The sequence below is a fragment of the Peromyscus eremicus genome, chromosome 1 (genome assembly GCF_949786415.1).
Source record: "Peromyscus eremicus chromosome 1, PerEre_H2_v1, whole genome shotgun sequence".
NCBI lineage: Eukaryota > Metazoa > Chordata > Mammalia > Rodentia > Cricetidae > Peromyscus > Peromyscus eremicus.
The window spans coordinates 177,959,596-177,970,558 of NC_081416.1; the positions used below are offsets into that span (position 1 = coordinate 177,959,596).

General features: G+C 38.3%; 1 protein-coding gene across 1 annotated transcript; it reads right to left on the minus strand.

Annotated features, from left to right (window-relative positions):
* Positions 1-1,890: 1,890 nt before the first annotated feature.
* LOC131902333 (vomeronasal type-1 receptor 4-like) lies at positions 1,891-2,793 on the minus strand. Its single transcript, XM_059253338.1, has one exon. The coding sequence runs from the start codon at positions 2,791-2,793 to the stop codon at positions 1,891-1,893; it is 903 nt and encodes a 300-aa protein (XP_059109321.1).
* Between the last annotated feature and the right edge of the window lie 8,170 nt (positions 2,794-10,963).

Genomic DNA, 10,963 nt, shown 5'->3' on the forward strand with positions numbered 1-10,963 from the left:
CATCTGTAGTGGGCTCCAAAAAGCCAGCTCATACACCAGGGATGGATCGTGATCCTACTGCTAGAGGTCCTTTAAGCAGATCAAGCTACACAACTGTCTCACTTATGCAGAGGGCCTAGTCCAGTCCCGTGGAGGCTTCACGGATGTTGGTCTGAATTTCATTAGTTCCCACTAGTTTGGTTAGGTTGTCTCTGGAGGTTATCCAATCATGAAGACAGGGAGTCTTAAGCCCTTAAGGAACTAGTAGCAATTGTTTTTGCTAACTTGACATGGGAACAAACTGCCTCCTAATATTTATGTTTATACAAACTGTAACCTCCACCATTGTATAAAGTTTTACACACCAAATTTTCTCCCTACAATTTTCGTATCACCTATATTTTATTACCCCTGCTCCTTGAAGGCATTTCCCACCTGCACAATATGTTTCTAGCTTCCTCAGTTCCACAAATTTACCAAGTTAAACAGACAAATTTAAAGAATGACAGCAAGGGTCCACATATGAGGGAGAACACAGAGCATCCCTCTTTCTGTGCCTGGGTACCTAGTCTACTCTAAGGGACTATTCACCTGCTGTTGATGATTTATTGATAAATAAAACACTGATTGTCCAGTAGCCAGACAGGAAGTATAGGTGGGACAAAGAGAAGGGAGAGGGCTGGGAATTGGAAAGCTAAGGCAGAGAGACACTGCCAGCTGCGATGACAAGCAGGATGTAAAGTACAAGTAACCCACGAGCCACATGGCAAGATATAGATTATTAGAAATGTGTTAATTTAAGATATAAGAACAGCTTGCTAGAAGCCTGAGCCATTAGGCCAAAGAGTTTAAATAATATAAGCGTCTGTGTGTTTATTTTATAAGTGGGCTCAAACACTGCTGGGGCTTGGTGGGACTCAGAGAGAAACTCTCCAGGTACACTCACCTTTAACAGTTGTAGGGGGTGCGAGGAGATGTGTTTTCTTCAATGATGTAGCCACTAATAAACTTCCCCTATTCCAAGTAAATAACCTCCAATGAATGTTATGGCAAACTCTAATTAAACACTGTGAGCCACACATAAAGCAGGACACAAAAGTAGGAGGGAGATGTATTAAGAAGAACAGTTTCACTTGGAAAGGGAATGGGATGAAAGATAGAATGGAGAGGTGGAGTAATTAAGACATCCTATGTAAATGTATGAAATAATCAAATGGTTTTTAAAATTAAGATGAAAAAGGATACCCTGCAGTGAACTTCCTTCTCGTGGAAATGCCATGCTCTCATGCACATAGAGTGGCTGTGGTTACCAGCACAAGACCATCCTTATCAGCATGCCATCATGGGTGGAGGTGTGACTCATAAGATCACAGCCATATCAGGAGAATGAAGACACTTCCTGCTTGTTTGAGAAAGGGAGTCAAATCCCTCAATGATTTAGGAAATCAGCAAACTGTGTTTATACAAATAAGTAATCATTCACCCATGCTCATCCAAGAAGCTTTAATTAAATCCCATGGGGCATTAAAAATAAAGACACAAATGTAGGACAAGGATTGTTTGAGGTAAAGAAGGAGTCTATTGGGGTTTATAAATGAGAATAATGGGTGGATAAAATCAAAGCACATGTGCATGTGTGAACTCATGAAACAAATCTTTCAAAACTTTAAACGTCCAGGATAACAGTACCTATCATGTCAGCACTGAAGAGACTGAGACAAAAGAGTTAACTGACTCTTGCTGGCCATACATCCAGTTGAATAGTTCCCCTGGAACTGTGCTTGTGACAGTTCGGAGTTCCCATGTGGATGCTGGGAATTGAACCCAAGCCCTCTGAATGAGCAGACGTGGAAAGGGGAATGCAGACAGCACAGCTTTTAGAGCTCCCCAACAACACACACAGAGTGTTGTCTAGTAAGAACTGGGAAAGCAGAGACTGAAAATGGAGCTGTAGTGTCTGAGGAGCAGAAATGGACAGAATGCTGGGAAGCATGCAGCCATGGCAGCACCTGCATTAGACACCCACTTATTGGTTCCCTCAAGGACAGACAGATAAGCTGTAAAGACAATAGACATTACATAGAAGAGCACAAAGCTGCTCACTATGGTGAGGATTCTTTGGGTGGCTCTAGTTTCAGCCATTGACCTAATAGAGAGGGATCTGTGGATGTGTTGGACACTCTGCTTGTGTTTGAGCAGGATAAACACCATGTAGCCACTGGACCACATCATCAGTCCCAAAAACATGACATCATTAGATGTCAATAGGATTAGAGTAAGTGTGTGGATTGTTCTCTGAGGTTTCACAAAAGCACAGTATTCCAAAAATATTATCCCAGTAACATTTCTTCCATTCTTTATGTCAGTTGTGTATACCAGAATGAAGGCATATATCAACAGCTGGAGGGCCCAGCACAGGCCCAGGGAAGGGCCAATGATACTGTGGGCTCTGACTTTGAGCTGTGCCCACGTGGAATGACTGGGGCTGATAGTGATGGCCTGAAAGGCACTCAGAAGGGATGTAGAGACAAGGGATACTCCTCTGCCAACTCTATTAAAATATAAGACAAGTTTACATGAAACATAATCTACATAGTAAGTCTGACTAAAAGCAGCAATGGTCTCTGGGATTCCTTTGAAGAGAACAATGGAGTTGGCCCAGGTCAGGTGTTTGAGAATCAGGTCTGTGGGCTTCGCCCTGATTCCAGAGAAGTCAGCAATGATAAAACAACAAAGCAAGGCTGAGTTCCCCAGCATTCCCAGTACAGTCTGAGACATGAAGAAGATCCCCATAGCCAGGTCTCTAGAGTTCATTCTGTTATGGTCCTGATACCTACAGAACAAATCCAGAAAGCACTTATTACACAAACTGGACTATCTTCTTCTTAGCATATCAAACAATGTACTGCATAGTCACTATAACTGTAGCTGGAGAATTTTTCTCCAGCGCCCGCCACCAAGTCCCGCCAGTCCCAGAGCCCACTTATAAAATAAACACACAAACTCTTATATTATTTAAACTGCTTGGCCATTAGCTCAGGTCTGTCATTGTCTAGCTCTTACTCTTCTATTTAGCCCATTTCTATTAATCTTTACTTTGCCACATGGCTCATGGCTTACTGGTACCTTACATCTTCCTTGTCCTGGTGGTGGCTCCAGGCAGTCTCTCTCCTCCCTTCCTGTTCCCTCAATTCTCTTCTCGGTTAGTCCCGCCTATACTTCCTGTCTGGCTATTGGCCAATCAGAGTTTATTTACATATAGCGATATCCACAGCACTTCCCCTTTTCTTCTTTTTTTTAAAAAGGAAGGTTTTAACTTTAACATAGTAAAATTACATATAACAAAACAATTATCAAGCAAGAATTACAGTTACAATATTAAAGAAGAGATCCTATCTATCTTATATTTGTGAGTTTAAGGTTTTATATCTAACTTATCTTTTATTATAACTAAGGAAAATTGTAAGTATCTAGTCTTCAACCACATCAAAGACCTCAGAAGGATATAATACTGCCTGAGAAATGGGAGAAGGATGCAAGCAACTTTTGGGAGTCTTGCAGGGTAGACAGAGACAGCTGAGCCTGGACAGTCATCCAAAGTTTTCTTGTAAAGTTGGGGCATCTGTCTTCAGCCCACAGGCCTAGAGTCTCTTATTTACTTTTCTCTGTGTCTTGTAGAATGTCTGGCAGTTTTCTCTGCAAAGCAGGAACCTGAAGGACCATTTTGTCAAGCAAAGTTCAGTGGTCACCTTTCTATGGGTCCTGCATGTCCAGTTGATCAAGCAGTCCAGGCAAGAACAGTTTCTTGCCCAAATGGCTATTTTTGTCAAGGTGAAGATGAACTCCATATGGAGTGTCTTCGATGCCCATCCTCCTCTCTGAAGTAAATCGGTGCTGTCAGGAGTAGACATGTCTCACTGTCCAAAAAGTCTAAATTTTTAAAACATTTTAAATGCCATATTCTGTAGGTCTTTGAAGTGTTTGAAGACTACCTATTTATCTGAAATATATCTATGGATACCTAGAAGACTTAACTAACATGGCTACAAATATTATCATAGATGACTAACTATTAATCTATTTTTTAATTATCCATTACAATTTTAAATGAGTTACATAAACATAATACCTCAAACAAGAATAGAAATATATATACAGTACAACAAAATTAAGTTTAAATTTGTATCAATAAACTAAAATCTGTAGCAATGTAAAACATTTTAAACAAGTTGTTACTCTTTAAAAGTAGGTTCATTAATCTACCCTTTCATCCTATCATATCTAAACTATCCCCCTTTTTGTTTTAGAAAGAGATTGTATTTATAATCAACCTGATTTAAATAAAAATATTGGTTTTTCTCTGTCCCACACCAGAGGGCTCTTCTGATTTGGGACACAAGAATCTCTTAACCATTTTTTTTTGAGCAATATGTCTGGGTTTAGAGGGGGAGTGAGCCAATTCCATCTCTAAAGCCAGCTTGGTATATTTGGGAATTTGGGCGTAGCTTCTCTTACTACTTCCTGCTGGAGGGGGGCGCTGTATCTTATGGAGACACAAAGAAAATTTTAGGATCATGGAGTAGTCCGTGAGGCTGTATATCTGAGCCAGTTGCCTTGAAACCATTCTGGATGTTGAATCATCTGGGCCATGGTGTCATTGGAGACCTTTCAGGGGGTCTTGGCTGGTCAAACCTGATGTATCTTAATCTGGAACAAATCCATAGTCTCTGGCTTTCTGTGGAAACAAAAGCAGAGAGTCTTTTCCAAAGCAACATATCCTTATATCCAAATTTTGAAGTCAAGGTACCTTTAAAATTTACATTTTGGCATACCTCAACAGCTTTTACAATCAAATGTTTTTCTTCAGTTACAAATATCAAAGACAACATAATCCAGATTCTCTGTGTGATAGCCATTATTTACATGGCTTATTACCTTTAATGTTTCTTTAAAGACTTTATTTTTAAAAACTATTTGTTTATATAACTGTATATATTTCTTTTTTCTCTCTTTTAAGCCTACGTACATTTTACACACATTGTGAACTATTCCATCTGAATCAGTCTTATTGTGAACCTATTGATTTAAATAAACTGCAGCCTTCTAAGACTGAAATGGTGCTGTGGCTGTTGGCTCCGCCCACTTCAGTTTCCCAACATGGTGGTGGTCCGTTTTCTGGCAGCTCTGGGAGCTGTAACTCTCAGAAATAGTGGGTCTACGCTTTTTATCAAAGTAGCGTGTAGCCCAGAAACCTCTTTTTTTAAAAATATATACTAGTAAAGAGTAAATCTACCATACAGCGTAATGTGCCACTGGCACACATCTCACTCCCGCCATACTGCAGGTCAAGTGCAAACGCCAGGAACCCGCCAGTAGTTCAAATCCGCATTTTGCAGCGTCTAGCCGCCCATATGAGACATGAAGCAGGAACCTGGTTTTGGCTCTGTTTAGAATTGGTTATTAAATATTCTCAGGTTTAAGGTGGAAACTCGAGCCGTTGGGCGCCATTTGTAGCTGGAGAATTTTTCTCCAGCTCCCGCCACCAAGTCCCGCCAGTCCCAGAGCCCACTTATAAAATAAACACACAAACTCTTATATTATTTAAACTGCTTGGCCATTAGCTCAGGCCTGTCATTGTCTAGCTCTTACTCTTATATTTAGCCCATTTCTATTAATCTTTACTTTGCCACATGGCTCATGGCTTACTGGTACCTTACATCTTCCTTGTCCTGGCAGCGGCTCCAGGCAGTCTCTCTCCTCCCTTCCTGTTCCCTCAATTCTCTTCTCTGTTAGTCCCGCCTATACTTCCTGTCTGTCTATTGGCCAATCAGAGTTTATTTACATATAGCGATATCCACAGCATATAACCTTATGTTCATGAGTGGTGTTAAAATGTGTCTTTCTAGTAAGAAGTTTCCTAGGTCTCAATGAATTCCTACTGTGCTTGAATTGCAGAAAATTAACTAGAGCATAGTGGAAAAAAATTAAAATTTATACTTCCATTATCATTTTGAAGTGCTTTACAATAATTATTTAGTTTAAAATTAACAGGGCTTTTATGAAAGGGTCTAATGATCAACTTGCATTCAGATGAGTGTGCTGGATGAAGACAACCCTCAGATTTCCATTACCCAGCATGGAAAAGGCAGAGACCTACAAGAAAGGAAACTCCATAGAAAATGGTAACCTCTAAGTAAGATACTATTAACAACTGATAGCTACTAGGAAAGCATAGTCAGCTTCCTTTAAAAGGTGGCCATGATAAATCAGCTCCAGTGGATGTCACACACTCAAGAGCATAGGGGGGGCAGTACCACCAGTGCTTTATGGGTTAAAAACTCTAAAAGACACAAAGGTAGGTAGGTAGAGGAAGATGGTAAATTTGGGAGAAGTGTGGGAGGTATGAAAATGATAAAAATACATTACACAAATTTCTCCAAAGTTGAAAAATGAGAAAACATAATACATTATAATAATAGAGCAATTAACGAGGAGAATGAAAAATAGAGAGTAATCAAAAACAAGAAAAGAGACTAGTGACCCTCAGATACCAGGAAAGAAAACTTTTGAATTCTCCTTTGCACAATCACATGTAATGGAATTTGTGTGTGTGTGTGTGTGTGTGTGTGTTTGTGTATATATATATATATATATATATATATATATATATATATATATATATATATATGCTTATTTTTGCCTTTAGGTGTTCTCAAAATTACTTTCTAATCTTTAATTTATTGTAATAATTTAAAATATAACTATAATACTTAAACAAGTCTACAAAACAGGAAATAGCAGGTGACTTCTAAATACGTTTAAAACATGATCCAATGAATGCACTTATTCATTAGGAGAATAGCTGGTGAGATCATTCACCTCTTGTAATGATATTAAAGCACAGTAGACACAATATGAAAATAATGATCAAAACTAGTATGTATTTTTAACTGAGCGATATAAAGTTTCACTAATATAGGGATAAATGTTACAGAAATTGACAGATATTAGAATACTGTCAAAGATGCAATGGGTCCCTAACAGATAGCCCAATAGTAATTGACATATATAACTATTTGATTCAAAAGCAAGGTATGTGTTGGGAACAGAATCACACACTTTTAATTACAACACATTTTAGGAAGAGTCACCAGGATCTCTATGAGTTTGAGATTTCCTGTTCTACATAACAAGCTCTAGAACAGTCAGGACTATGTGAAAAAAAACCTGTCTCAAAACCAAACAAATAAAAAGTAAAGTCTGGGTGACATGGACGTATAAGTCTGGGGGAAGTTAAAAAATTAAGGGCCTTAGAACTGTATGACATGAAGTTGAATTCATTCCGTGACTCAAGGGCCAACAGACATAAAATTTGGATATTGAAACAGCAACTTGCCACTTGCTCCTCATTTCACAGCTGAGAACAAGAAGACCTCTAAAAGATTAATAACTTCTCACTATGCCACAGTACATACCAGTTTTCAAAAGGGGAATATTCTGCATTCATTAAAGTCCCCATGGGCAGCAGAATTTGAGGTGTAAATATGCAGAGGCCATCAAACTCCTCTCAAATTGCTCTTGTAACTAACTATATTTAGGAGATATTTTTACCAGCCCAGTGAACAGGGTCTAAGATTCGTAAAAGAAAGCCAAGGGCAGATGAATTCTCAGAAACAGTCATAAACTGTTTTAGTCACCAGGACCCCACATTACTGGAAACTTTCTCAGAAAAGAACACCAATAAGGAGAAATTCAGTTTATTGTTTCTCACCTGTAGCCTCCATCAAACCACTTTGGGTTTGAGTCTTGGGCAGATCCTGCCCCAGTGAGCATTCATCCTGTACAGCAGCTGTTTCCTGAAAGAGGAGAATCAGTTCAGAGGTGCATTGCTCTCATCCACCTTTAAGGGAAAGCCCTGTCCACTGCACACTAGGTATCTGAAAGAGACCAACTCATAGAATGAAAGTGATACCTTCATAATGATGCAATCCCAAAGTCAAGTGTACTTGTAACTTCACACATTACCTTCAGTTCCTGCTTCCTAAAATGCAAGCTGTCTGGTTATCCCACCCGAAATCTCAGCTTATGCAGGTAGGATACATCGGTGATGCTGGCTTCTAGAAGGAGATTCAGTGGTCAATGGGACCTACAAACCTCACATAGGGACAAACTTGGTGGTGACCCCCAAGATGAAGGTTGAATGTTCTCAGAGCTCATCCCCCAAGGGGATGACAGGGTCATGTCACAGGAAGGGACAATAACAGTTATGCCAAGACAGTTGACATCACCTGTGAAAAACACTTGTTCCCATCAATAAACTGGAAAACCTTTTTAACTGAATAGTGAGAATCACAGAGGGACAGTCTAAAAAGTTATAAGGTGACTCTTTTCTCCTGTGCTGTCAAAAGCTGAGATTCCTTGCTCCTGATGCAAAAGTAGTGAAGGTGCGTATATATGTCATGATAATAAATGATGAATAGAAGAAGTAGTTTGAAAGGAACCTTATGAAACAAATATCCACAATACGTGTTGAAAATGTCTCAGATATAGGTTCATAGACCTATATGCAATGATGTTTACAACAATGTTTGTTATCTGGGTCATTTGGATAAAGTTGGATTTAGTGATTTCATGCCTTGTAGAACATTTTTAAAGATTTCTGTAAAGTATCTCCCATTCTTTCCTCCACGTGAAACTTCCTTACTGTTCAATAAATATAGTGTTAAGTGTTTGGTGAGGCACACAGAGACAGGGAGAGTCAAATTCAAAATTCTTCAATCAGGCATGTCCTGATTTAGACTCCAACAGCATACAGAGAATGATGGAAGACACCAGGAAAGAGAGGTTAAGAATTTAAATCTTGGTTGTTCTTGGTTAGATGGCTGCAGAAAGTGCTTCTTAATTTTTGTTTCTTAACATGGCCCTGACACATATTAAATATTTCAGGGATACTAGTAAAACATTCAAACCAATAGCCTCTGATGCTTTTAGTCTGTCTGTACATAATTTAACTTCCTCCTCCTGTCCCCACATAAAGTGGACCACACCCACTTCCTTTCCTAACTTCCCTTCTTCCACTCATTCCTTCATACTTTGAAGTTCAGGACCAGATGGCTCTTGGGCAGAATTCTGATGGAATTTCAAAGAAAAGTTAATCCCAGTACTCTTCAAATTACTCTACAAACTAGAAATAGAAGAGTCATTGGCAATTTGGTTTACATTGTAGCAGTTAATGATACCAGGACCACAAAGAGACCCAACAAAGACGGAGTATTAGGGACCACTTTCCCTTGTGCTCATAGATGCAAAAATTCTCTGTACAGTACTTGCAAACAGAGCTTAAGAACACATAAAAACAAGAAGAGAGCATCCAATATCCAACATGGTCAAGCAGGTTTCATTCTAGAGGTGCAAGAGCAGTTTAGCATTGATTAATCAGTAAATGTAATGAATGTGCCAAATAAACAAACTGAAAGAAAAAAATGATCATTTTTGTAGATGCAGAAAGGGTTTTTGATAAAATCCAGTATTCATCATTATGTATGTCATGGAGAGATTATGGATAATATGGACATTTCTCAACATAATAAAGGCAGTTAAAACAAACATGAAATTAAATGGAGAGAAACTAAAAGCAATTCCACTAAAATCAAGAATAATACAATCTGTCCACTCTTTCCATAAATATGCAATATAGAACTTGAAGTGCTAGCAAGAGTAATAAGACAACTGAAAAAGATCAGTGAGTTATAAACTGAAATAAAAGAAGTCAAAGTATCATTGTTTGTACATAATTTTATAGTATATGTAAGTGAAACTGAAAATTCTACTAGAAAACACCTATAGATGACAAACACTTTGAGGAATGTCTCCTGATCCAAAATTAACTCAGAGAAATCATTAGTTATCATATATACAAATAACAAGAACAATACAAAAGAAATTATTGAAAGGTCACCCACTCCATGACAGTAGCCAGAGATAATATAAAATATCTAGAGTACATCTAAAAGCATAGGAAAGACTTGTATGATAAAACCTTTGACTTTTAAGAAGGCATTAGAGGATAAAGAGAATACTCATGCTCATAGATCTGGAGGACTAATGTAGTAAAAATGGCCATCCTACCTAAAACAACTGAATTTTGAGATTCAATGCAATCTCAATCAAAATTCAAAAACATATCTTCACAGCAATTGAAAGGTCAATTCACAGTTGCATATGGAAACAAAAAACTAAACATTGCTAAAACAATCCTGAGGAATATAATAATTGTTGGAGGTAGCACCACCCCTGATTTTTAGTTCTACTACGGAGCTATAGTAATAAAAACAGATGGTATTGGCACAAAGACAGACATATTGATCAGTGGAATCCAATTGAAGTCCTAGACATAAATCCAACTCTTATAAGCACAAGATTTTTGATAAAGAAGCCAGAAATACCCATTGAAAAAGACAACATTTTCAACAAATATGCTGTTCAACTTGCATATCTGCATGCAGAGAAATTCAAATTGATATATTCCTCTTATTAGCCTGCACAAAAGTCAACCTTAAATGGATCAAAGATCACAAAATGAACTAGATGCGCTCACTGAACCTGATAGAAAATAAAGCGGGGAATATCCTAGATATAGTTGGCCCGAGATAAACTTTCTGAATAAAACAATGTCAACACAAGCAATAAAGATCAGGAATTAATAAATGGGATCATTTTAAACTGAGAAGCTTCTGCATGAAAAAAGACACTGTCATTGGGACAAAGCTTCAGGCCTCAGAATGGGAAAACATGTTTACTAACTACTCATCTGATAGATGTTGGTAAATACTTCTGTAAACTGTGTGAAGATATGTCCCTGTCATTCCTTATCTATGTAAGGCACCTTGTGATAGGTCTAATAAAGAGCTAATGGCCAATATCTAGGCAGGAGAGGATAGGCAGACATTCTGGGCTGATATAAGAATTCTGGGAAATGATCTGG